Below are 26,510 nucleotides of genomic sequence, written 5' to 3'. Positions count from 1 at the left end.
AGATTCCACTACTTGTCTAGGTAGTCTGTTTAAGTTTTTGACCACCCTCATGGGCAGAAAGTTTCTCTTAATCTCCAACCTAAATTTCTTTTGCTGCAGCCTGACGCCATTGTTCCTATCTCTATCCTCTCCATAAATCACCCTCCAGGTATTTAAAGGCTGTTATCAAATCCCCACTTCAGCCTTCTGTTCTCCAGGCTACATAATAACCCTAGCTTTTTCAGCCTTTCCTCATAAAAGTCATGCTTTTCACGCCTCTATTAATTTTTCTTGCTATTTATTGGACTCTCTCCAATCTGTCCACATCCTTTTTGAAGTGTGGGGCCCAAAAATAGACATATTACTCCAAGTGAAGACTCACCAGTGCTGAATGCAGTAAAAGAATCACATTCCCCTATTTACAAATGACACTCCTGTTAATACAAACCAGTATACCATTGGCCTCTTTTGCAACAAGAGCACACTGTTGTCTCATATTCATCTTACAGTTTTCTGTAACTCCCAGATCCTTCTCTACAGTACTGCAGCCTAGCCAGTCATTCCCTAATCTGTATTTGGGCATGCAGTTATTCTGTCCCAAGTGCTCACTTTTGCACTGAGATTTGCAAAGCATTTGCCAGCATCCTTTCTTATGTTACCAACAGAGAAACAGACATGATCTCTACGTGGTAAGGTTTACAATCTAAAGTACAAATCCTGCTCATGTTTATGCATAGATTTAATTTTGCTGCTTCCCACAAATAGTCCCACAGGCTTCAGTGTGGCTGTTCACATGTTTAGAAAGTCTGAATTGGATATACAGAGTCAGAGCCTAGTAGGATTTTTCTGCACCCTAAATTGGTCCCGATTAATCCTATGCGTGGACACTCATATTCTAGAACACAGTTTTTCAATCTGTGGTATGTGTACCCCTGGGGGTACGCGAGACACAGGCAGGGGGTACGCAGGTACCCCAACACTATCTCTTTTGCCCTCTTTTCCTCTCTCTCTCTTGCCCCTTCCTCCTCTCAAAACTATGGCAACAAATTCGGTGTAATTAAAAAAAATTAAATTCCCCAGTAATAATTTGGTGTGCCGTGCTAGGGGCTCATCCCTCCTATCTTTGGCCTACATCACCTCTACCCAGGTACGACCTGAGTTGTGCATCCCTGGTGTAAAAGGTGGCAACCCTACCCACACCAGATCAAACATCTGTCATATCACGGCCTTATATACACAGCCCTTCTTCCAACATATGGCACACATTAGTCTGTAAATATAAAATCCCCTGGAAAATTGAGTGTCAGGGTACTTGTTCAAATTTTCAGAAGTTAGGGGGTACTTGCTACTTAAAAGGTTGAGAAACACTGTTCTAGAACTCTGTATGTAGCCCCGGTTATTCTACAACTACATAGCTACAAAAGCCCTAGAAACAGGTTGTATAGAGTTGTTGACAGGTTTAATTGTTTCTGGTTTTCAGTTTTTAATAGAAAATATCCTCTGAAGCATCCTAACGAGTTTTTCCCCCCTTAGTGTACAGATGCACATTTCTGGGGTCAACAATACTCAGCTAAATGTCCAGTACACACTGCACATGTCTACACAAGACACTACTGAGCAGTGGTTACTGCATATTTATTTAGTACTTGTCACGTAAAAGATGTTTGCTGAAGCTACTGTGCAGTAACTCCGGTTACTGAGCATTTATTTAGTACTTGCTTATACAAGTACTAAATAAATATGCAGTAACTGGAGTTACTGCACAGTAGCGCCAGCAAACACTTTTTAAGTGATGTTACTGCGCAGTAGCCTAATAAATCTGCACAGTAGAGTATTAGCACTGTCTGTGCTGTGACATGCTACTGCACAGTATTATTCAGCTAGTGTGCAGTCAGTGTCTCATGTAGATGTGCCCACAGACATCCATTTCCTCAGATTTTAAGTGATACCAAGACTTTTATTTTCTTTTAAAAAACACAGGAAGTTGGAAAAGAGAGAGAGAGAGGGAGAAAATAAGGAGAAAAAATACTTCATAATATTGCAACATCAATGGTAAGAAACAAAGAACCCAAATAAATTCCCCCTGCAATCAATCCACAGTGACTTCAGAGGGGAGTCAGTCTACATCGATCATAAATAAGGAAATTTGTGAAGATAGTGTTTTACTGCATTTGCATTTCATGGCACCAGTATGAAACGTGCAATGTAGCTGAGTTAGGATTACTAAAGCAACTTTAACCATGAGAAATTTCTTTTCTTTTTTTTAATCATGAGATTTCCACCCCACTTCCACACCCCCGCTAATGTGGCATTAAAAATAGTTTTGGCATTTGCTCTCTTATTTTAAAAAATATTTTTACAATGTACAAAATATTCATGCTTATATGCACACATGAAGGGAGGAGCGCTGGATTAAGTTGTGTGTGTGTGTTTTTTTCTTTTATTCTTTTTTTCCAGTATCCTGAAAACTACTTAGTACAGTGCTTACTTTCAGCCAGCAGAAATACTTCACCCTGGAAACGCAGACAGCCCTATGCATGTTTCTCATTGGACCCATTTACATCACCCACTGCAGTGCTTTGAGCCCTGACTCAAACTTTTAGCACAGAGCCTGAAACTACAAAGCCTCTGAGCACAGCAGGATCAACATAAGAGGACATTTCTGCATTTTGTCACCCTGTAAGCACATTACATTATAAATGAGGAATCAGCCATATAACGAGTTTGACAGTCTATTGTCAAATTAGGCAATATAAATTGTAGCTGTGTTTTTGGCACACCCCAGAAAGGACTGTTGAAAATTCATGGCTATGAAAATCCACTGTCTCTTCTACATACCCCCTATAAAATACAGGATAATTCGTCTATAGGGAGTTTCATATATTTTAATAACCAAGATCTACTCAAGACACACATTTTATTATCTATTGTGTTTTCAGTAGTTACTACTTGGAAGAAATTAGGAAACTCTCCTTCCTTCATTTTAATTAAGAAGCTCAAGAGCCTGCAATTGAATTTGCTTTGTGCTAAGCATGGTGCATATACATTGTAAAAGAAAGTCCATACTCCAAACAGTTAAAATCTGCGTAGACAAACTGTCTGAGGGAATGCTGGCATCCCCATTTTACACATACTGAACAGGGGAACAAATTGCTTGTCCACCGTCTCTTGTGCCAACCAGCTCTGCTCAAACTCCTCTACTGGATTCATGACATACACATACACTCAGGACCTCTGTATGGGGATGTATACAACCTGCTCTATAGTCTCTGCACTACTTAGAGACTCTCCTGTGCCAGAGTAATATTCAAATAGCCAGTTAAACCAGCTTGTGGCCCATCTGCATTACCACAGCAACAAAACAGGGCAGAAGATCTAGCCTTTAGGGTTTAAAAGGGTATGTTTTAAATCAGCAACATAAAAATCTTAGCCCCTCTCTCTCGTCTTTCAATGTAGTTAAATACTTGAATTCAGTGGGCTACTGTGATTCAGAAGTGGATGTGCTATAATTTGAATCAGAAACTCCTTTATTATTTGGACTAGGTATATACAGAACTCGTCTTTAACGGTCTAAGCTTTAAAAAAATCCACTGTGTTGTTGTGTTTAGCAGAGCTTGCTGAAGCTAGCTATCATTTCTCTTTCATTTTGCTTCCTTTCAATAGACTACTTAGCATGCAGCAAGCTAAGAAACAACACACTGCAGCAGGCATTAGTTGTGGCTGCACTCTTCTTTTCATCAGGAACACAAACCACACAATTCTTACAGCAACCAGCATGAAAAGCCTTGAGTTAAATCCCTTATTTATTTAGTGTACTATAAAGTCCCTACTCTCTCATATTACCATTCTGATCAATCAGGTATGTGAGGTTTTCCAGGCAACAGGTGTTTTTTGAAACAAAATACAACCTTCCCTTCAGCTCATTATGTGAAAGAGACAGCAGCTGCAGGCATAATGCTTAGGACACATGGTCTATAAGACACCCAGAAGAAAAACACCCCTTGTTCTACTTGTTAAGGTAAAGCACAGATGTTATTGCAGCACTAAGTAGAAGCATAAGGCGACCATGGCCTGTTGTAAATTCAGATTCTAAAATTTCAGAATAACTTAATAGGGAGTAAATGTAATCACTAATTTCTTTACACAATGGAAACTTGCTAATGTATCATCCTTTAATTCTGAAGAAATAGCCATTACTTCTTTTTATTTATTTATTAATTATTACAGTGGCATCCATACAATGCTAGCACTCAGGGAAATTAAATCCATTTACATTTAACTATTTCAACTGAACCAAATTGTCTATGTCAAATGGTAACCAGAACAGGGCAGACTTAATCATTCAGCTGCACCCAATGACTAGATATGCAGTTCTGTAGAAGAGATTCAGTTGACAACACTAGTGGATTTTTTGGTTTGTTCATTTGTTTGGTCTGATGCAATACTACATTTGACCATCTTTAAGCAATGCTGAAGAGGCTTCCTTTCATGGAGGATTACAGTACTGTGGTTTAGTTTTCACTCGCTGTGGGCACACAGGCAGTCACCATAAACCAGCTGATGTGCAGTAGAGCCCCATCTCTTTTGACCCACCCTGTGGTAAACTGTTCCCATGTCCTAAAGCCATCTAACTTAGGTAAGTTTTATATTGCTGTGCATCACCACAACTTCTGAGTGCCTTCCATGTAAAATCAGTCATCAGCATTCTTCCCTTTTCATGATCAAGCCTGTAATGGAATAGGTTTTTGGTTTTGATTATCTTCCAGATTATCAATTCCCTCCATACACGTACTTTTCTTTGGCAGGCAGAGGTTTAAGGGTAGAGCTAATCATTGTGTTGTGAGTGTTGTCGTTATGGTGGAAAGGTTTTTCCAAAGAGAAAGGCCCTGAAGTATTTCTTAAAAATACTCAGACTCTGAATTTCCCTGCCCTCCTGGTTCCCTCTAATTTTCTATGTCTCTGACTGAGAACCTCTTACTTTTTGGACCGTTATGTCTAAAATTATATAGGAAACATGGCTGGAAGCACAACCCCAGAACTCCTTTCCCTTGAGCAGACTGTCTTAGTGCATTTTAGATGTAATGTGCTCGGACACACAAGCAGATAAAACATGCACCCTGTCTTTGCAGCCTGAGTGCACGCATTTCTGTCTGCAGGGTTTAGGAATATGGAAGAGCAGCTGTGATTGATAAATGCATATGAGGAAAAGGCAAGATCACATAGACTTATTGAGATGTGTGAAAATCCTGAGACTCCTTCAACTCAAATCCTATTTACTGGAGACCAGCTTACTAATTCTGGGAGATGAGCCTCCTATCTGCACATAGCTTTATGGCACTGCAGGTCAGGTATTTTCAGATGGATTTACCCTTTGCCCCTCTACCTCAAAAAAATAATGTTAAAAAGGTAAGTTTAAACAAAAGCATCCTGAAGGTAAGATAGTATAGAGGTGTCACTCTATAGAGTGGCTTCATTTACTCTGAACTGACTTCAACTTTATAAAAAATTCCTCATTGCAAGATTTATTGCAAGAAAGAAAAAAAGGGGGAGGAATAAAAAATAGGAGAACAAGAGACAGAGAAATAGATGACAACTAGCTTCATAAATTAATTTCAAGTAAGATAGGTCATGAGTTATAAAAATAAAAATATGCAAGGATACAAATTTTCAAAAATAATAAAAAACCCTATAAATTATTTTAAACCAGATTGTGCAAATTAATGCTCTGTGTAACTCCATGATTTTACTGTTGTCCTGTTACCTTTCTGATGATCTCCTACTTGTCAAAAGTTGTCTTTAATTAAGCCAAAGTGTACACGTGTGCTCAATTTGATGCCAGAATGGACTATTTGCACTGTTCACTGTTTAGAGTCTCCATGAGTTTCAGCAGCAGAAGGGCCTTAAGTCTTCTGAAGGACAGACTTCATCATTCTATGTGTTCATGCAGCCAGTACTACTAGTGCTCTGTAGCTACATTTGACTGAGGCCTTCAAGCATTGCTGCCATGCTACTGGAAAGGTAAAACAGCTGCAAAGATTCCGCTCCTGCACAATTAAGGCAGGTATAGATGACCCAAAGGTATTCTGAGACAGCTACAATTATACTGGAGTGAAAATAGGTAGATATACTCACATGTGTCTTCACATCACCTTCTAGAGTCCTGCTATTCCTGAGAAATTCAGCCACACTCCCATTCAACAGTCTATCAAAGGCTTCAACATATGGTGCTACACCTATGAGAGAGAGCATTTCATTATAGTTGGTTCATAAAAGGTTGTAATTTATAGCACTGTCCTTTGCAGTCTAAGGGAAAGATATTGCAGAGATGAGGGAAAAATGATTAAATTTAATATATTTCAGTCCCCACTAATTTGTAAAATCAGTGAAAACGAACAAATAATGGGAATTTCCAGAACAACAGATACAATAAAGCTGCAAGCAGTGTGAAGATTAACTGTATGTTAACTGTATATTGTATGTGGCTAGCCTCTTCTGTTCTAAGATAACTGGTGCCAAAAATAAACACTCTCCAATACTTGCATGATAAACATAGTTTAGATCTTTTTATTAATGAAGTGCTATTAATGTACATAAAATAAATGAGATCCTTATAAAAATAATCTTTATCTTTAGGGGGGCTGTTAGGAAGACTAAGGCAGAGATGGAACTGGGATTAGCGACCCAGATCAAAGACAACAAGAAGTCCTTTTTTAAATACATAGGGGGTAAAAAGAAGGTACCAGGTAACATAGGGCCTCTGCGGGATACGCTAGGAAATCTGGTGGTCACACCAGACAACAAAGCTAATCTCTTTAACAATTTCTTTGCCTCCATCTTTTTGAGCAGGGACAGGGGCATCCCCCACACTGGGATCCCCAATGGACCCAGGGGAGGCACTGCCAGGCCCAGGGTCAGTGAGGACCTAGTCAGAGAACTTCTGGTGGGTCTAGACGTGTTCAAATCAGCAGGTCCTGATGATCTCCACCCCAGAGTGCTGAGGGACTTAGCAGAGGTCATTGTGGGACCCCTGGCACAGCTTTATGAGCACTCGTGGTGCTCTGGCCAGGTGTCGGAGGACTGGAAAAGGGCCAGTGTGGTCCCCATTTTCAAAAAAGGGAGGAAGGAGGACCCAGGAAACTACAGTCCCATTAGTCTTACCTCAGTCCTGGGGAAGCTCTTTAAGAAAATTATCCAAGAGCACATCTGCGAGGGACCAGCAGGGGAGATTATGCTTAGGGGCAACCAACATGGGTTCATTCGAGGCAGGTCCTGTCAGATCAACCTGGTGACCTTCTACGAAAAAATCCTTAGATGAAGGTGTCGCAATGGATGTAGTCTTTCTGGACTTTAGGAAAGTCTTCGACACTGTCTCTCACCCCATTCTCATTAAGAAATTAGATGACTGTGGCATCAATGCCTACACAGTCAGATGGGTCACAAATTGGCTGGAGTGCCGCACCCAGAGAGTGGTGGTGGACGGGTCTTTTTTGACCTGGAGGGATGTGGACAGTGGGGTCCCCCAGGGCTCGGTCCTTGGGCCTGCACTGTTCAAAATCTTCATCAGCGAGTTGGACGAGGGGGTGAAAAGCACCTTGTTCAAATTTGTGGATGACACTAAAATGTGGGGAGAGGTGGGCATGCTGGAGGAGAGGGACAGGCTGCAACTAGATCTGGTCAGGTTACAGGGGTGGGCGGATGAGAATAGGATGGAATTCAATACTGACAAGTGCAAGGTGCTGCACCTGGGGAGGAAGAACCAGCAGCATACCTACAGGCTGGGGAACTCCCTTCTTGTCGGTGCAGAGGCAGAAAAGGATCTTGGTATCATCACCGATTCCAAAATGAACATGGGCCGCCAATGTGGGCACGCGGTCAGGAAGGCTAACTGCACCTTGTCATGCATCCACAGATGCATCTCAAGCAGGTCCAAGGAGGTGATCCTCCCCCTCTATGAGACACTAGTCAGCCCACATTTGGAGTACTGCGTCCAGTTCTGGGCGCCGCACTTCAGGAGGGATGTGGACAGCATTGAGAGGGTCCAGAGGAGGGCCACTCACATGATCAGGGGGCAACAAGGCAGGCCCTATAAGCAGAGGCTATGGGACCTGAACCTGTTCTGCCTCCACAAGAGAAGGCTGAGAGGGGATCTGGTGGCTATGGGAGAGTCCCTGTTCCCCCGAGCACTACCAGGAGTAACGAGGAATAACGGCCATAAATTGACCAAGAGTAGATTCACACTAGATATCAGGAGGCACTACTTCATAGTCAGGGCGGCTAGGAGCTGGAACCAACTTTCAAGGGAAGTGGTGCTCGCTTCTACCCTGAAGGTCTTCAAAAGGAGGCTGGATAATCACCTAGCCGGGGTCATTTGACCCCAGCATTCTTTCCTGCCCATGGCAGGGGGTCAGACTTGATGATCTACTTAGGTCCCTTCCAACCCTACCTACTATGAAACTATGAAACTATAATCTGTAATGAATAACTGCTATGTTTAGTCATCCTACCAGTTCCTGTAGCTTTGGTTGGTAGATGTTAACAAACAGCAAGCCGTGGGGCTTTACTTTGGCAATAGTGCAATTCTATGATAGGGTGGGAATGGTTAGTTACTTTCTGATCAGTTTAAACTTTGAAGCTCGGTGTTTTCTTGTTTTCTCATCTTTGTTGGCCAAACTGTAAATTCTAATAATGATAAAATTTCATTCAGTCATTTGGGAAAAAAGAACAGTGCCACTAAATTATTCATCTTGATTAGTATATATACCTAAGTACACCACAGAAGTAGGAATGCCATTTACAATAAAGAGTATACTACACTGTCTTCTAAGGCTGACTTGAATCATCTGGACAACTGAAAAAAACAGATATAAGAGCCACTTTTTATATCCAACTGGTTTTCTGCATGGCTTTACATATCAACTAAGGGAGAGAAATAATCTTTTCCAGGCGGATTTCCAGTCCTCCTTGACATGTCCTCATACCTCTCGATGGCCCTGATCCAGCATGTGTTAATTTAAGCCATCCATGGCCTTTGTGAACCTGGGTGACTAGAGATCCCAGATCCATAACCATGAAGGCTTGTTTAGCAGTAGCAGCATTTTGGCCCTTTGATAAAAACTACAGGCTTAAGCCATCAGAATTCAGAACTGCCTGTACAAAACGTATTGTGGTTAGGCTGCTTGAGGGGATGTCAAATTTGTCTTGTTCTCCTTATGTTACTTTTTTTTTTTTTTCACCTTACATTCTAAGGAATTTTGGCGCTTCCATCCATTTAAAACGTTAATTCGCAAGGCCTTTGTATGTCCTACGATACAAAGTTTTCAATGGTGGGGAAAGAAATGTTTTCCAAAGCCAGTTCAGTGTTCTTTGTCAAATCCATGCCAGCCTCAAAGACACTTGTTTTAGCCTTTCCTCTGCAGCACAGACTCAAACAGAATACACCAGCTGCACTAACAACACACAAAAACAGAACATAGCTAGGCCTATTCTTAAGAATCAATTCTGCTGAATTATGAGAATATAAACTAGAGCAGGGGTTCCCAAAGTGTGACCTGCAGACCAAGCGTGGCCTACAACCCCTTTTCATGTGGCTTGTCACCCAGGATTGTCCCTTTGGGAGCAAAAGTTTGAGAACCCCTGACCTAACATTTCTAGGGCCCTTGCTGTAATTTAACAACTCTTTGATTTGTCTGCAATCCTGCCACTATAATCTTCAGAAATAAAATGGGTACTATTCTCTCCCCACTGTGTTGCCCTGCATGCTAACAGTATAAATCTGAAAGATATAAGTGAGCCCAGAATGAGCCCCTTGCACATTCTAAAGTAAGTAATTTATAAATTCTTTGAATCATTAATATGGAAGAGAGCAACATATTTCTATTTCTGCCTAAACCCTCAGGGAATTTCAAGAGCAGGAAATATAACTAAATACCAAATTTACTCAATTCTAAGATGACCCTGAATTTAAGATGACCCACCAATTGTTAGGTTCTATACATGGAAAATGTATACATTTGTTATAATTCCCCATGTATAGAATCTAATTATTGGAGAGTCATCTTTAATTCATCCTCCCCACCATTGCAGGAGGCAGGCAGTAAGGGGGGTAGGTGGTGTGGAGAGATCAAATAGCTTGCCCCCTGCTTGTGTCCTCCCTCCTGTCACCTCTGCCTCCTGCCTGCCCCCTCACAGCCTTGGGCCCACATTCCCCTTCCCCCTCTGCCTCTACTCCATTTCCTCCCCTTCCCTCCCCAGGCTTTCCTCCCCCTCCTCAGTCTCTGCTCCCCACTCCTCCCCTTACACTTGCTCCATGTCAGCAGCCTCTGTCCCCATTGTGGCCAGGTGCACTGAGCATTGCCACAGGTCAGCTCCTGGAGTAGCTGTACAGGCTGTGCACTGCTGCTGGGCTGGGACTGTACTCGGTGTCCAAGGCTGCAGTGTGGATGCAACCTGCCAGCAAGGAGTAAAGTGAGGGAGGGAGAGGAAGGCAAGGGAGCAGAAGCTGCATGAGGAGGGGAGATGGGTAAAAGGGTTTTCTTTCCTACATTAAATGGAGGAAAAAAACCTCATCTTAGAATCAAATAAATCTGGTAGTAATTTTAATAACAGCAACCTGGTAATGAGCTCCTGTTCTAAGTGAGGCAGGAGAGGGAAAGATGCATCCTTCTTGTAACAATGATGTAATTGGTAAGACATTAAAACTGCTTAAAATTGGAAAGAAAACCTACCCAGAAACATAATAGTACAGGGATACATAGCTGTGCTCAAGCTACCATATACAAAGCAATGGACCAAAATGAGAAATATCACTGGAAATTGGAGTATCCTTCCCATTCCAGGATTAGGGCCTATGTTTTGAAAATATATAATATTTAGTAGTAATTTTTATTCCAGTTTGTGTGTGGGTTAAATGTTCTTGCCTGACTACGTATTCAGGCAATTTAGTTTATACATTCAGGAACAAGTAAAATTCTAAATTCAGTTATACAGCATATCACTAAGTATGGTTTGGCCCTGTGGTGTGGGGAACACATGTAAGTAGGTTCTGATACTAGCTTTCTTTCTCTGTTCTTACGAGTTGCGCTTTGTAGATGTACTTCTGCGGATGCAGCACAAAAGACAATCTGCATTAAAACCAAAACTGAAATGGCAGCACTTCGCAACAAAATGGTTATGAATGAGCTCAGATAAGTTTTAATTGATCAGGCAATTAAATGCAGTGACTATGCAGTGAAATCAAGGAAGCTGGGGGGGAGGGGGCTCTACATTTCTGAAATGCCAATCTATTCAGCAAAATTTGTATTCTGGCTTTTCAGGAATGCTCGTTACCTCTTCTAGTTAGAGCTAGCAGGCATTTGCAACGCATGAAACCTCTACAATAATATCAACAGTAATATGGAAAGAGCAGGGAAGCTTTGAAATAAGGATTATATTTAGGGCAGAGATTTCAAAGATAAGGTTCACAGGCCAGATCCAACATACAGAATCATATCAGGTGGCCCATAGGACTCCTGAAGGGACCAGGAACTTGCAGGTGGGGTGAGAAGAGGTGGGCCTACAACCAAATTCCTGTGTATGGAGCCTTGTTGGGGATGCCTGTTGTCAGTGGAGGGGCAAGTGATGGGTGCACTAATTGTTTCAGGTTGAGAAGTGGTAGAATCATAGAAAATTAGGATTGGAAGGGACCTCAGGAGATAATCTAACCCAACCCCACTCAAAGCAGGACTGTCCCCAACTATATCATCCCAGCCAAGGTTTTGTCTACCTGCGACTTAAAAACCTCTAAGGATGGATATTCCGCAACCTCTCTGGATAGCCTGTTGCCTTGCCTTACTACCCTCCTAGTAAGAAAGTTTTTCCTAACCAAAGACGAATATACCTCCTCTGCTCGTGCTTGTAGGGAGGCAGTTAGACGCGCCAAAGCTACCATGGAGCTGAGGATGGCATCCCAAGTAAAGGACAACAAGAAATTGTTTTTTAGATATATAGGGAGTAAAAGGAAGGCCCAGGGAGGAATAGGACCCCTGCTAAATGGGCAGAAACAATTGGTGACAAACAGGGGGGACAAGGCTGAACTCCTCAACGAGTTCTTTGCCTCAGTGTTCCTAAGTGAGGGGCACGACAAGTCTCTCACTGGGGTTGTAGAGAGGCAGCAGCAAGGCACCAGACTTCCATGCGTAGACCCTGAGATGGTGCAGAGTCACTTGGAGGAACTGGATGCCTTTAAGTCGGCAGGCCCGGATGAGCTCCATCTGAGGGTGCTGAAGGCACTGGCTGACATCATTGCAGAGCCACTGGCGGGAATATTTGAACACTCGTGGCACACGGGCCAAGTCCCGGAGGACTGGAAAAGGGCCAATGTGGTCCCCATTTTCAAGAAGGGGAGGAAGGAGGACCCGGGCAACTATAGGCCAGTCAGTCTCACCTCCATCCTTGGCAAAGTCTTTGAAAAAATTATCAAGGCTCACATTTGTGAGAGCCCGGCAGGAGAAATTATGCTGAGGGGAAATCAGCACGGGTTTGTGGCAGGCAGATCGTGCCTGACCAATCTAGTTTTTTTTTATGACACAGGAGGAGGGGTGGATGTTGTATACTTAGACTTCAGGATGGCCTTCGATACGGTATCCCACCCCATACTGGTGAACAAGTTAAGACGCCGTGACGTGGATGACTACACAGTCCGGTGGGTGGCGAATTGGCTGGAGGGTCGCACCCAGAGAGTCGTGGTGGATGGGTCGGCTTCAACCTGGAAGGGTGTGGGCAGTGGGGTCCCGCTGGGCTCGGTCCTTGGACCGATACTCTTTAATGTCTTCATCAGCGACTTGGACGAGGGAGTGAAGTGTACTCTGTCCAAGTTTGCAGATGACACAAAGCTATGGGGAGAAGTGGACACGCCGGAGGGCAGGGAACAGCTGCAAGCAGACCTGGACAGGTTGGACAAGTGGGCAGAAAACAACAGAATGCAGTTCAACAAGGAGAAATGCAAAGTGCTGCACCTAGGGAGGAAAAATGTCCAGCACACCTACAGCCTAGGGAATGACTTGCTGGGTGGCACGGAAGTGGAAAGGGATCTTGGAGTCCTAGTGGACTCCAAGATGAACATGAGTCAGCAGTGTGACGAAGCCATCAGAAAAGCCAATGGCACTTTATCGTGCATCAGCAGATGCATGACGAATAGGTCCAAGGAGGTGATACTTCCCCTCTGTCAGGCGCTGGTCAGACTGCAGTTGGAGTACTGCGTGCAATTCTGGGCACCGCAATTCAAGAGGGATGCGGATAACCTGGAGAGGGTCCAGAGAAGGGCCACTCGTATGGTTAAGGGCCTGCAGACCAAACCTTACGACAAGAGACTAGAGAAACTGGACCTTTTTAGCCTCCGCAAGAGAAGGTTGAGAGGCGACCTTGTGGCTGCCTATAAGTTCATCACGGGGCCACAGAAGGGAATTGGTAAGTATTTATTCACCAAGGTGCCCCCGGGGGTTACAAGAAATAATGGCCACAAGCTAGCAGAGAGCAGATTTAGATTGGACATTAGGAGGAACTTCTTCACAGTTCGAGTGGCCAAGGTCTGGAACGGGCTCCCAAGGGAGGTGGTGCTCTCCCCTACCCTGGAGGTCTTCAAGAGGAGGTTAGATGAGTATCTAGCTGGGGTCATCTAGACCCAGCACTCTTTCCTGCTTATGCAGGGGGTCGGACTCGATGATCTATTGAGGTCCCTTCCGACCCTAACATCTACAAATCTATGAATCTATAATATCTAACCGGTCTTTCTAATATTTCCCTTGCTGCAACTTGAGACCACTGCTCCTTGTTCTGTCATCTGCCACCACTGAGAACCAACTGGCTCCATCTCCTTTGTAAGCAGCCTTCAGTCACAGTGGTTAATGTCATCACTACTCACCCCACCACCTGAGTGGGTCTGGATCCAGCCTGCAAGTAGCCCTGCAGTTTAGATCTGGCCTGAGGGACCAAGGAATTTTGACACCCCTGGTCTAGGATACTAATTTATGATTATGATTACCCCAGGAAATTTTCCAGAAGTCTTGAAAGAAACTGCTCTTTGTTAACTCACAGCTCCAAAAGGGCTTGTTCTCTCTCATTGAACATAACACATGCTGCTCTTACAAGCTCTGTATCTAGCACTCCCAAAAATTCATAAAAGAACAACACATACCTCCACTGACTCCATTGACAGCTTCATACTCCACTGCTGAAGACCTGTGTGAATCCGAAAATAGTGATTCCAGTCGAATAACAGCTTTTTCCAGCCTCTCCATCAACACATGAGTTTCTGCCATTCTGAAACACTAAATCAGAGATGGAAATTTTGTTAGTTGTTTCAATGAGGGCACAGGCTTTTACCACTATCATCGTTCTGTCATTCTTTATGGTTTTAACTTCCACCAAATTTTAGAATTTGACACTTCTGACAACATTTTAAACAGTACCCTCTCATATCCCCCAAAATTGCAGACCACATTTTAAGAGTCAAATATTCAGAAATGGCTTCTATTTTTAATCCTGCAAATGGAAAGAAAAAATGCATACCAGTGCAATTTTGGTTACCTGGACAGCCTGATGGCACCTACAAATTAGAGCATGAGATGCCCAATTTAAATACAGATAAATGTTGGCATAAGGTTGTGCCTACTATTTACAGATATTAAATACAGATCCAGTTGAGACTGGACTGAAAGCTAAACTTTGAATGTGTACCCTCTCTCTGGATTTTGAAATGGCACTTTCTTAGATCCTCCTGATGCTTTTATACTTTGCAGTAAGATTCTGTTCCAGTCATCTTACTGAAGATTCTGCATTAATAAGCAGCTAAGAAGGTCTCTGCTTTACTTCTTCAAAGTCTGACTTTTCATCAGTTTATGTGTTTTTCTTTTCTTTAATAAAGTATATATTGTTAACAAAATGCATCACTGAATATAAAAGCCTGGTATCCGCTTTTCCACAAACATTATTTAATTAACAGCTTCCATGCACACATTTTTCATTTAATGTTGTGAACTTTTCACCCTGCTAAGTGACGTACAAGGAATGCACGTGTTATTACCTAATAAAATGTCACTGCTAAAAGTGATAATCCTTACAGATGCCAATAGTAATATTAGATTCCAACAAACTGCATTAGCAACCAAAACAAACAGAACTGTGGTTCTCAGAAGTCCCATTTACTGCAGGGAGTGCGCCTAAACTGCTATTATTAGAAGGTAAAGCAATATGAAAAGAAGCTACTATCATTATTATTACAATGTTTTCTTTTCCTTTAAATTTAAATTAAATAAACAGCATATTAGCTGTTAGAATCCTGCACCAAGGTGCAGAATAGTTTTGCTGACTCAGAAAAGATAAGTCTGTTTAGCTTAGTCTTCCCTACTTAATAGTCTCAGGGGGTTTTACATGTGAACTATATGAAGAGAGGGAAGATTTCACAAGGAGAAACATTAGAGCCAGCCATTCTCAAGAGAAAGGGTTAACTAAAGAGTGTTCTGTCCTTATTTGTATTAAAAATAAAGGCATACCACAGGGAAGGGGTAAGTTTGAACTATAACCAGAGTGCACGTTGTGCTAAGTGCAGACTGGACATTCAAGTTTGCTCATTTTAGAAATCTCCATTGTTCTACTTTGCAAAATTGATTTGAATATCCATTAGTAGTTCAAAAATATGTATTTATTGTTTAATATAAACACATCTTTTGATTATGGGGTAAAATAGTATCAGGAGAGCTTCCAAAATGTGCAGGATTTTTTGAAATTTTTTATTAATAACCTTTTCTTAAATAAAAAAATAAAAGAAATTGCAGATTCTCTTCACTCCATGTTGTATCAAATCTGAAAGAGTAAAAAAAACCACTACCAACTTCAGCTATAAAAGCTCCTAAACTGAGTTTGGGCTGACTCAATTTGGGACAAAAATACCCCAGACAGGCTCCGGGAGCAGCATGAGACACGTGGGTGCAAGTCCACTGCGCCCCCACTCCCTGAAGCCCCTCAGCGACCCCCAACTGCCATGGAGCGCCCCCGCCGACCCCCAGCTGCAGTCGGAGGGAAGCGGGGCCGTGGTGGGAGGGACTAGCCCCAGCCTAGCCACAAGGAGGCGGCTAAGCTGGAGCCGAGGGGGGTCTTGCCCCACCCTGACCCCTACTTGGCCCAGCCCCCCAGGGAGCCGCGCGAACAGACCGCACAAACAGGCATGCTTGTCTACCCAGCGCATGAGTTAGCGCAAGAGTTCGCGCAGGAGGGCGAGTGAGAGGGCCCAAGGCCTTGCCTGTGAGCCCCCCAGGGTAGGCATTCCCAGCCGCAGCCAGCCCATCAGTGGCATGACACGGATAGGCACATGACATACCCCTCGGGTCCCCTCGGGGTCTGCAGCCCCCCCGGCTCCTCAGAGGCCTCCACCCAGATGGAGCCTGTGGTTCCAGGCTCCATGTGGACGGTGCCCCAGGCTCTCAGCTGTGGGGGCTGCCTGTCGCTTTTTCAGGCTCTGGGGCCCGAGAGCATGGCTACCTCTCTTTGTAAGGTCTGCTCCCTACTGGGGTCTCTGGTGCACCAGCTGGAGGAGCTCCAGGCCACAGTCCAGACAGAGACTGCGTGCTATCAGGGACTGTGAGCAGGAGATAGACTCCTACTGCCAGGCCCTCCTCCCCCAGGAGGCGGAGGGTAGACCACGGTCTCCCACTGGGACAAGGGAGGACTCGGGGACCTCCCTTACCGTCCAGCCCAGCGGTTGGACCAAGGTGGTCAAGGGCCCCAAGGCCTGCCACACCAAGGCCCCTGCACCGCTGGAGCTCAGCAACAGGTATGAACCTCTTGCAGCCCCAGCAGAGCCTGCCAAGCTGCCAGCTCCCGCAGACAACACGGGCACTACTGTAGCTACTGCCCCTGCTCTCCCCAAGACAAAACAAATAGTGTTTGTTGTGGGAGACTCTATCCTGAGGGGGACTGAGGGGCAATCTGCTGCCCCGATCCCTTAGCCCAAGAAGTCTCCTGCTTCCCAGGAACCCACATCTGAGACATTGCGGAGAAGATCCCTAAACTCCTCCAGCCCCACTGACCACTATCCCATGCTCCTTATCCATGTGGGCACCAATGACACGGCTCGGAGCACTCCCAGCCGGGTCATGAGGCGCTACAGGGATTTGGGAGCAGGGCTAAGGGTCTGGGGGCACAGGTGGTGTTTTCTCTGATCCTCCCAGTCTCAGGCTATGGCCTGAGGAGGGGGAGGAGGATCCAGGTAGTCAACCAAAGACTGTGGCACTTGTGTCATCGGGAAGGCTTTGGCTTCCATGACCACAGCCAGCTCTTTGGTGAGAAAGGCAGTGAGCTGCTGAGAAGAGACAGCTTCCACCTCTCTCTGGTGGGGAGGAGGCTCTTCTCAGCCAAACTGGCTGACCTGCTCCACCGGGCTTTAAACTCAGCCCGCCAGGGGACGGGGGGACTACCGCCACTGCTGGCCCGCTGAGCAACCCTTGCAAAGCCAGTAAGCCAAGGCACTTAAGGGATCTCACCCCTGCCCCAGCCCTGGAACAACCAGTAGGCAAGACAAGGGCCCCCAAGGGGACACTTGCCTGCCTGTACACAAATGCCAAGAGCTTGGGGAATAAACAGGAGGAACTTGTCCTCCTGCTTAACACAAATAATTACGATGTCATAGGGATACCAGAGACCTGGTGGGACTCCACCCATGACTGGACCACGGGTATAGACGGCTATATCCTGTACAGGAAGGATCAAGTAGACAAAAGGGGCGGGGGTGTAGCTCTCTATGTCAAGGAGAGATACACGTCCCTGCAAGCTGACATTGGCGAGTAGGGTGGATGGCTGGAGATCCTCTGGGTTAAAATCCATGGGGAACATGGCACAGGGGACACGATGGTGGGAGTCTACTACAGACCTCCCACCCAAATTCAAGAGCTTGACCAGGAGTTCACCAGGGAATTGGCTGAGGCTGCATGCTCCAGGTCCACGGTTGTCATGGGTGACTTCAACTACCCAGACATCTCGTGGGAGGAGCACTCAGCAAATCAGAGCGGTCACAAAGCTTCCTCTCATGCATGGATGACCTCTATCTGACACAAGAGGTCTACGGGCCAATGAGAGGTAAAGAACTGCTCGACCTGGTACTGGCAACCAGGAACAATTGAAAGGAAGCTCGGTGACAGCAACCACAAGCTGATCACCTTCACCATCTGCCGTAAAGCTGGCAAGTCAGTCAGCAATACAGAAGTCCCTGACTTCAGGAAAGCTGACTTTGACAAGCTCAGGAGGCTTGTCGGTGAGGCCCTAAGGGACCACAACAAAAAGGGGAGGGGAGTTCAGGAAGAATGGTTGCTCCTCAAGGGAACGATCCTCGATGCACAAGCTAATGCTATTCCATCTTGGAGGAAAGGCAGCAAAAGAGCACAGCAGCCCCATTGGCTCTCCAGAGAACTAGCGGACCTCCTGAGGCTAAAAAGAAAGGCCTACAAAGGATGGAGGATGGGATCCACCTCCAAGGAGGAATATTCCGCACTGGTCCAGTCCTGCAGGGAGCAAACCAGGAAAGCCAAGGCTGCAACTGAACTCCAACTACTACAAGTATCAAGGACAATAAAAAGTCCTTTTTAGATATGTGGGGAGCCAAAGGAAAAGCAAGGGCAACATTGGACCTCTGCTGAACCAGATGGGACAACTGACAACCGATGCCCAGGAAAAAGACAACCTATTTAATGGGTACTTTGCATCGGTCTTTCATCAGTCCCATGGGACGCCCCTTCCCACTATGGGACAGGGAGGCCCGGGTGAGGGAGTTTCCCTGCCCTCCATCAATGCTGACCTCATGAAGGAATACCTTGAGAGGCTGGATACCTTCAAGTCAGCTGGCCCTGACAATCTACACCCCAGGGTACTCAAGGAGCTGGTGAGCATCATAGCCCAGCCCCTGGCAGAGATCTTCAAGAACTCCTGGTACTCTGGTAAAGTGCCTGAAGATTGGAAGAAGGCCAGTGTGGTGCCTATCTTCAAGAAAGGGAGGAAAGTGGATCCGGCAAACTACAGGTCCATCAGCCTGACCTTTATCCCAGGGAAGGTCTTAGAAAAGAAGAGGCCATTCTTAACAGACTGAGCAATGGCAACATCCTGAGGGATAGGCAGTATGGGTTTGTTGCGGGTAGGTCTTGATTGACCAATCTTATTTCCTTTTACAGCCAGGTGACCTATCACCTGGACAAGGGAGAGGAGATTGACGTCATATACCCTGACTTCAAAAAAGCCTTTGATCTGGTATCCCATGATCACCTCTTGGCAAAACAGGGCAACTGCGGCCTCGGATCCACCACGATCCTCTAGCTGGGGAATTGGCTCTGTGGTCGGACCCAGAGGGTGGTGACTGATGGAAGTCAATCGTCATGGTGCCCTGTGACCAGTGGGGTTCCCCAAGGCTCTGTCCTTGGACCCATATTGTTCAATATCTTCATTAATGATGTGGACATTGGAGTCAGAAGCGGACTGACCAAGTTTGCCGATGATACCAAACTCTGGGGTAAAGCATCCACACCTGAGGACAGGAGGGTGATGCAGGCAGATCTTGACAGGCTCAGGAAATGGGCAGGCGAGAACCTGATGATGGTGTTTAACACTGAAAAATGCAAGGTTCTCCCCTTGGGAGGAAAAACCTGAAGCATGCTTATAGTCTCAGCAGTGCTACGCTGGTTAGCACTACAGATAGTTTCATAGTTTCATAGTAGCTAGGGTCAGGAGGGACCTGAACAGATCATCTAGCCTGACCCCCTGCCACAGGCAGGAATGAATGCTGGGTTCACAAGACCCCAGACAGGTGATCGTCCAACCTCCTCTTGAATATGCCCAAGGTAGGGGTGAGGACCACTTCCCTGGGAAGTTGGTTCCAGATTTTGGCCACCCTAACTGTAAAATATTGCCTTCTGAATAGATGAAAGGGACTTGGGGGTCATGATTGACCACAAGATGAACACGAGCCTTCATTGTGATGCTGCAGCTAGTAAAGCAAGCAAAATGCTGGCTTGCATCCATAGATGCTTCTCAAGCAAATCCCAGGACGTCATTTTCCCATTGTACTCGGCCTTGGTGAGGCCGCAGCTGGAGTACTGCATCCAATTTTGGGCTCCTCAATTCAAAAAGGATGTGGAGAAGCTTGAGAGAGTCCAGAGAAGAGCCACGCGCATGATCAGAGGTCAGGAACACAGACCTTAAAACGACAGGCTGAGAGCTATGGAACTTTTTAGCCTGGAAAAGCACAGGCTCAGGGGTGATCTGATGGCCACCTATAAATTTATCAGGGGTGTTCAGCAGGATCTGGGGGAATGATTGTTCACCAAAGCGCCCCAAGGGATGATGAGGTTAAACAGTTATAAATTCCTGCAAGACCATGTCAGGCTGGACATAAGGAAGAATTTCTTCACTGTCCGAGCCCCCAAGGTCTGGAATAGCCTGCCACCGGAGGTGGTTCAAGCACCTACATTGAACGCCTTTAAGAGAAATTTGGATGCTTATCTTGCTGGGATCCTGTGACCCCAGCTGACTTTCTTCCCCTCAGACAGGGGGCTGGACTCGATGATCTTCGGAGGTCCCTTCCAGCCCTAAGGTCTATGAAATCTATGAAATCTATGACTCACATTGTAATGAGGACCACCTTCTGCCTAAGCCAGTACTTTAAAGTACTCCAGCTCTCTCCTGTTGGTTTCCAGTACACTTTTGATCCACCATTGTTCGATGACAAGTTCTGTGAAGCACCCACTTTCTAAGGTCAAATTTTCAATGAATATATGCACAAAATTATATACAACTTATAGCGTCTACTCCTGCTAGGTGCTCACTACCTCCTGTAAGGTGAGCTGGGCAGTGAATCAGACCCTCACAGAACTGAATGACCAAATGGGAAGTGAACATTTTGTGCAAGTGGGATCATTTCATGAGATAAAGACCCTTTCTGAGCTTTAGTTATTCTTTGCATGAGTTATAAAATTGCATGTGGTTCTCTTCAAAGCTGCCATCAGCATCAGGACACCAGCAAGACAGTCTTGTTTTTACTGAGTCTAGCCACATTACACAGAATTAAGAAGTGTTTCTGCTACATGCAACAGGACTGTCAGGATTTCAGGGTTTTTTTTAATGAGAAATGCAGCTGCTATGAAGTGTTCACTCATTAGGTTCAGTATGAATACATCTATTTATCAGGGTATTTATATTTCACTCATCACCATGCTATTTGCATCAATATCCATATATATGTGCATATCTATGCATAGTATATACTTTTCCCACAACAGTTATTTGTGCTGTAGAACTGTGTCTGAATCTTGATTTGTCACTAATTATCTAAGAATAATCAATCATCATTTAGTGAGAAATTCAGTTGAATAACACAACTATATTCCATATGCACTGCATTTCATCATCTATTATGCCTGAGACATCCCAGAGCACTGTACAAACTCAAAATACAAGAATTCTCTACTGAAATTAAGACAACACCGGACACCAGCACAACAATGTATGCTGCTCTACAACAGATCGAAAACCTTTTTATCATTCCAGGATGCACATATTTTACTTATGTGCACCCTTACCAGCATGTCTCAGTACCTACCAATTGTACATTGCTTGTACCTGTATTCAAAGTCTTGTCTTTTTATACCATCATCCCAACTTGCACACTGAACAGTCAAACTGATATCCTATAGCCACAATGGATCTTTGGAGGTTTTACTCTGATGCAGCCAGTCAGGTTCTACAACACTATGTCCCCCCTTCTCCCCAAAGTGATTGTGTTCAGCAGCACCCAGGTAAACAGTTGAGCACCTTGTCTCACTAGGGCCTTCCATTAAGAAGGTCTCTCAAGTTACAGGCAAACACATCCTTTAACCACTTTAAAAGGGGAGGGAAAGCTGCTGCTTGGGAGTGTGCATCAGTTCTTGTGATCTAACTACTACATATGCACGATCCTGCATTTGAGCCTAAATTTGACCCTGAGTGAAACAGAATTAAAGTTGCAGTGGTTTTGCTACAGTCATATTGTTATGGCTGCATAATGCTCTAATGTTTGTATTATAATAGCTTGTATCAATATCTTTTGATATAAATACAATTGTTACATTAGCCTATACCAAGGATGGGCAAAATGTGGCCCGTGAGGCCATTCTACCCGGCCCGCAAAGCCATTCTATCTGGCCCATGGGGCCCCTAAAAAATTTAGAAAATTAATATTTATCTGCCCTTGGTTCCTGTCAAAAATGGCAGTAGGATCCAGGGGAAGCCCGGCGGGCTCCTGCAACAGCAGGGCCCACCCGGCCCTACCCCCTCAGCTGAAAGCCCCAGCAGGGGCTTCTGGCCTGGGACTACATGGCTGCCCCAGCTGGAAACTCAGGTAAGGGGGTGGAAGGGGGGGGGGCAGAGGAGGACGCCGGGCAGGGAAGGAGCCTGGGGAAAAGTAGCCAGGAGAAAATCTGAGCGTGGGGTGGGGGGGGTAAAACCAGCCCCTCGCCCATCCCGTGCCAGCACCCCACACTGTAGCCACTTGCAGCCCACATGGGGCTGCCTGTGCCTGCTCAGGACAGCCCCACGTGGGCTGTGAGCGGCTGCAGCAGGGAGCACTGGCTATGGAGCGGGGGAGGGGCCGCTTTTCCCCCTCACTCAGCACCAGCCTCTTCCCTGCCAGCGAGCAGGGGGTCGGGGCTGTGCATTGTCCCCCACCTGTACTGCGGGGCTCGGGGCCACTGGGAGTAAGCAGGTGCAGGAGCCAGCGGGAGCACGGGGCCTGCACCGGTGTCCCGGGGCCAGTGCCGGTGGGTCCCAGCCGGCAGAGGCTCTATAGAGCCAGGCCAGCTCCCCCCTCTCCCTGATGTTGCAGCCCAGCCCAGCTCCACACACCCCTGCCAGCCTGTGCCCTGCTCTGGGCCCCACCGGTGCTGGCCCTGGGACGTTGGTCCCACAACATTGGGGCATTGGTCCCACGGTGACCAGGGGGCAGGGCACCTGTTAAGGGGCAGGGCTACCCATGCAGCCCACGACAGCCTGCCAAAACTGGGTAAGCAGCCCTCCACCCAAAATAATTGCCTACCCCTGGCCTATACCAAAGGTTGAAAAAAACAACACGTGCCTCTTTCAGTAGAGACATCATTTACCTGCCTGGGCAAAGAGCCCGGAATAATGGCTTAGAAAGGTATTCAATGGTGAGGTTAACTCAGATACTCACCGACAAAAATTTTAGTATCAAAACTTCTCTAATTCTATAAGACCACAGATCTGGGCAATTTACTGTGAGTTATGTTTCCTTTTGGTGTCACAAGTGGGTGGTCTTGAGATAGACCCAGTAAAAAGGGAACTTAAAGTCAAGTAGTTTGGCTCAGCCTCTGGGAAATGGGTGGAGCTTATTTTGTAGGCAGACCTAGGAGGAGTTCTCCCCAACCTGACACGTACCTGTAAGTATAAGTTGGCAATAACCCAGAAAAATAAAACAGGTTTGCAAAGGAAATCCTCCGCCATCTTTCACCTAATGGAGCTCTCATATTAGCAGAAGCAGAAATGACAACCTACATGGTGCTGCTTCTGCCATCATTCTGTACAACTTAGAAAGAAAACCCTCTTGCTTCATTTTAGGTAGAAAAAAGCTGCAGCAAGGCCACAGGGAAAATGAATGATATATATACCAATGAACAAGAAGAGCAAAGATGTTGGTTTTGGACATAGCACAGATGGTGTTTCCTAAAACGTAAGTCTACTTTGGAAAACAACTATAAAAAAGTAATATAGGGTGTCTTTTTCTTTGTATTCTTTCATTGCCTTATCACTTACTCAAATAAAAGCGAATGTTTTTTACCTAGCTCCCAGCCCTTCAAAAACCAAACTGAGACCTGAAAAATCAAGCCACATCTTTCTTATATAGCCTCATTACTTGAGATATGACAAGCCAAGTTCTGCCCTCTTGTTACACCTGTGCAACCTAATAAATCGTGATGGGGAAGATGAAGAACTTGGAGCCAGATTTAAAAAAAGGACTTGGTTGCCTAGAGCAGACCTTCAGTACCTAAGTCCACAACTGTAATCCATAAAACCCTGCTCAGCAGCCACCTAAATTGGAAACACTTCCCTACAGGCCTGCAAGTTCCTTTGGTGCCTGAAGTTCTGCTTGTGCTCATGGCCAGAATTCCCCTGGTATGAACAGTTGGGGTCCTAATTCTTGCCTCAGCCCTACTGAGATCCAGAAATTAGGCAGAGCACTACCTGTGTTCAATCTGGTGGGCATGCTCCAAACATACTTGCAAGATTGGGCCCTTCACACATGTTACAGTTGCTACTGCTTTTCTTTTAAAACAGCCAAGATAGGAGAGCATGGTGGTGCCAAAGCTATCACGTAATAGCCTAGTAGTTAGAACACTTGTCCAGGTTCACAATAAAATTCCACTCTTCTCTGCTGGACAGGGTCCAAGCCAACATATCCCACTTCCCAGGACAGTACCCTAACCACCGGATTACAGGTTTCTCCAGGAGAGGGAGGGGACTGGAGGTGGAAAGGTAAGGGAAACTCTCCATGCTTCCTACTGAAGCTGTGCCACCATATAAAAAGGCCCACAAGATTCCTGGAGTCTGAAGGAGACGGCACAAGATGAAGCCTGACTGTAGTTTAATGAGTCAAGCACAGAGCTAGTACAGAAGAGACCTGGGTTCTACTCCCAGGAGTATTTCTGTTTTGTTAATGCAACATTTAGCATTGTTTAACATAGGCAGCCTGTGAGCAGAGGCCAGACCCTCGTCTCCCTTGTAACCAGAGGACTGTCCTAACCCTGAGCAAGAGTCAGGCTTCTGTTGCCTGCCCCCCGGCCCATAACTTGACCAGCTTCAACAGAATAAGCCTCGTTCAGCCTCCAACCAACTACTCATCGTGTTATAAAGAGGCTGATTTCTGCTCAGTTCTTTAAAAGAAAGCTTATAGGAGCTTTTCTTCAGAAGAGGATCTCAGGCTCTGCATTCAGAGTGGATAGAGGTCCCTTCCTGCAACCCAAAATTGGATGTCAAAGCTCCTGAGAGAGGCAGGATTTCAGACAAACTGAAATGCTTTCAGCTAGCACAAAGCAGCTCCCCATTCAGAGTATGTTAAATCACCTTTCTGAGGCACTGCTGGATGGAGCCAACTCACCTAGCTCAGGGGTTCTGGACTCCACTTGGCAGCCAGGACACCAACAAGACACCTATATCCTCTATGAGATCTAGCCATTATTCCCTTGCACTGCTTATTAAAAAATCTCAGTTACAGTCCTCAAATTATATAGTAGCCCATACATTTCCACTTTCTTTCTCAGAGGCTCTGATGTTACTGAGCTACAAAATATACAAAAAAGTACCTCCAGTATTGGAGAAACATAGCATCGCACATCTGCAACTGGCTCTATTAGAGATTGCCAGTAGCATACATCAACCTAATTCGGGACAGCCTGCTTCATCGAACAATTAATATATTTATATATGGCACATTTTAATGGCAGGGGAAACATTGTTACATGTTCCTGAAAGTCTTCTCAAATTGGAAAACCACCCAATGGCTTATTAATTGCCATGAAAACACAGCCAATGTGAGTTGGAAGTACAATGAAGCAATTACTTTGCAATATGGTTGGACTGCAACCACCTTCAAATTGTTACAGGTCTTCCAGCAATCCTTACTGAGGGATGCAAAATTGCTGACGCTCACCATACTACTTATGCTCGTAGAATAAAGCCCTCTTTGGCTAGCCAATGGTCTCTGGCCCTAAGAATTAATTCCCAGCTGGAAAGCAAAGTCAGTCTAAGAAGCATTACTAGCTTCTGCTAATTAAGTGCAGCTGAAACTGTTTAGCCTTATCACTTCAAAAAGATTTAGGGTATTGTCAATTTGCAATATATGAGGACTTCTGCAATAAAGCCTTATCTAGCATTTGTGTTCAAACCCAGCCTTTGGTGGGCTTTTCCTCCTTGCTACAGGTCCTATTAGAAAGCTGCTCTTAAGTATAGAGAAGAAATGAATAGAAAATTGTGCTATATTTAAAATACTCTTATACTTTTATAGAAAGTTGATTAATTCTTCTTGTCAAAACTCTGGCAAGCTTATTTGCTAATATGGAAAAGGCACAGGCAAAATGTGCATGGATTTGTAGCATTCCACCCTCCCCCGCTCCTTTGGTCAAAATTTGGAACTGACAAATTGTTAATTTACTTATTTTGACTAGTTCTTATGTAGTACAGCTAATAAAGGTGCATTGGTTTCTACACTGATGAAACGATGTGCTAGAAAAATTTACATGCTACTAATGAAAATGTGTCCTTTTGAATAAAATATTCATAACATACTAAGACAAAGTCCAAAAAGACTTTTTTTTCCCCCTTCCCTCATGAAATTTACTCTTTGGGGATGCTATTTGGCCAGAAACCTCTATGGAATCACTGGACTTCTTATTCTCTTTCTCCTTCCATTTCAATCCAAGCTGTTTCTTTTCTTAGCTTAGTCAAGTTGGTAACCAAATTTAGTCCTGCAAGCC

General features: G+C 45.0%; 1 protein-coding gene across 2 annotated transcripts in view; it reads right to left on the bottom strand.

Annotated features, from left to right (window-relative positions):
- CAP2 (cyclase associated actin cytoskeleton regulatory protein 2) overlaps positions 1-26,510 on the bottom strand; it is a 94,581-nt gene that overhangs the window by 61,977 nt on the left and 6,094 nt on the right. For both annotated transcript variants that reach the window (XM_006273051.4, XM_059724402.1), the window contains exons 2-3: positions 14,150-14,282; positions 6,112-6,212 (exon numbers count right to left, since the gene is read on the bottom strand). In XM_006273051.4, coding sequence (XP_006273113.1) covers positions 6,112-6,212; positions 14,150-14,273 — 225 coding nt within the window. In that variant the 5' untranslated portion in view covers positions 14,274-14,282. The remainder of the gene's footprint in view (positions 1-6,111; positions 6,213-14,149; positions 14,283-26,510) is intronic.

This window comes from Alligator mississippiensis, chromosome 3, assembly GCF_030867095.1.
Source record: "Alligator mississippiensis isolate rAllMis1 chromosome 3, rAllMis1, whole genome shotgun sequence".
NCBI classification, from domain to species: domain Eukaryota; kingdom Metazoa; phylum Chordata; order Crocodylia; family Alligatoridae; genus Alligator; species Alligator mississippiensis.
This window is presented reverse-complemented; position numbering and strand designations above follow the sequence as displayed.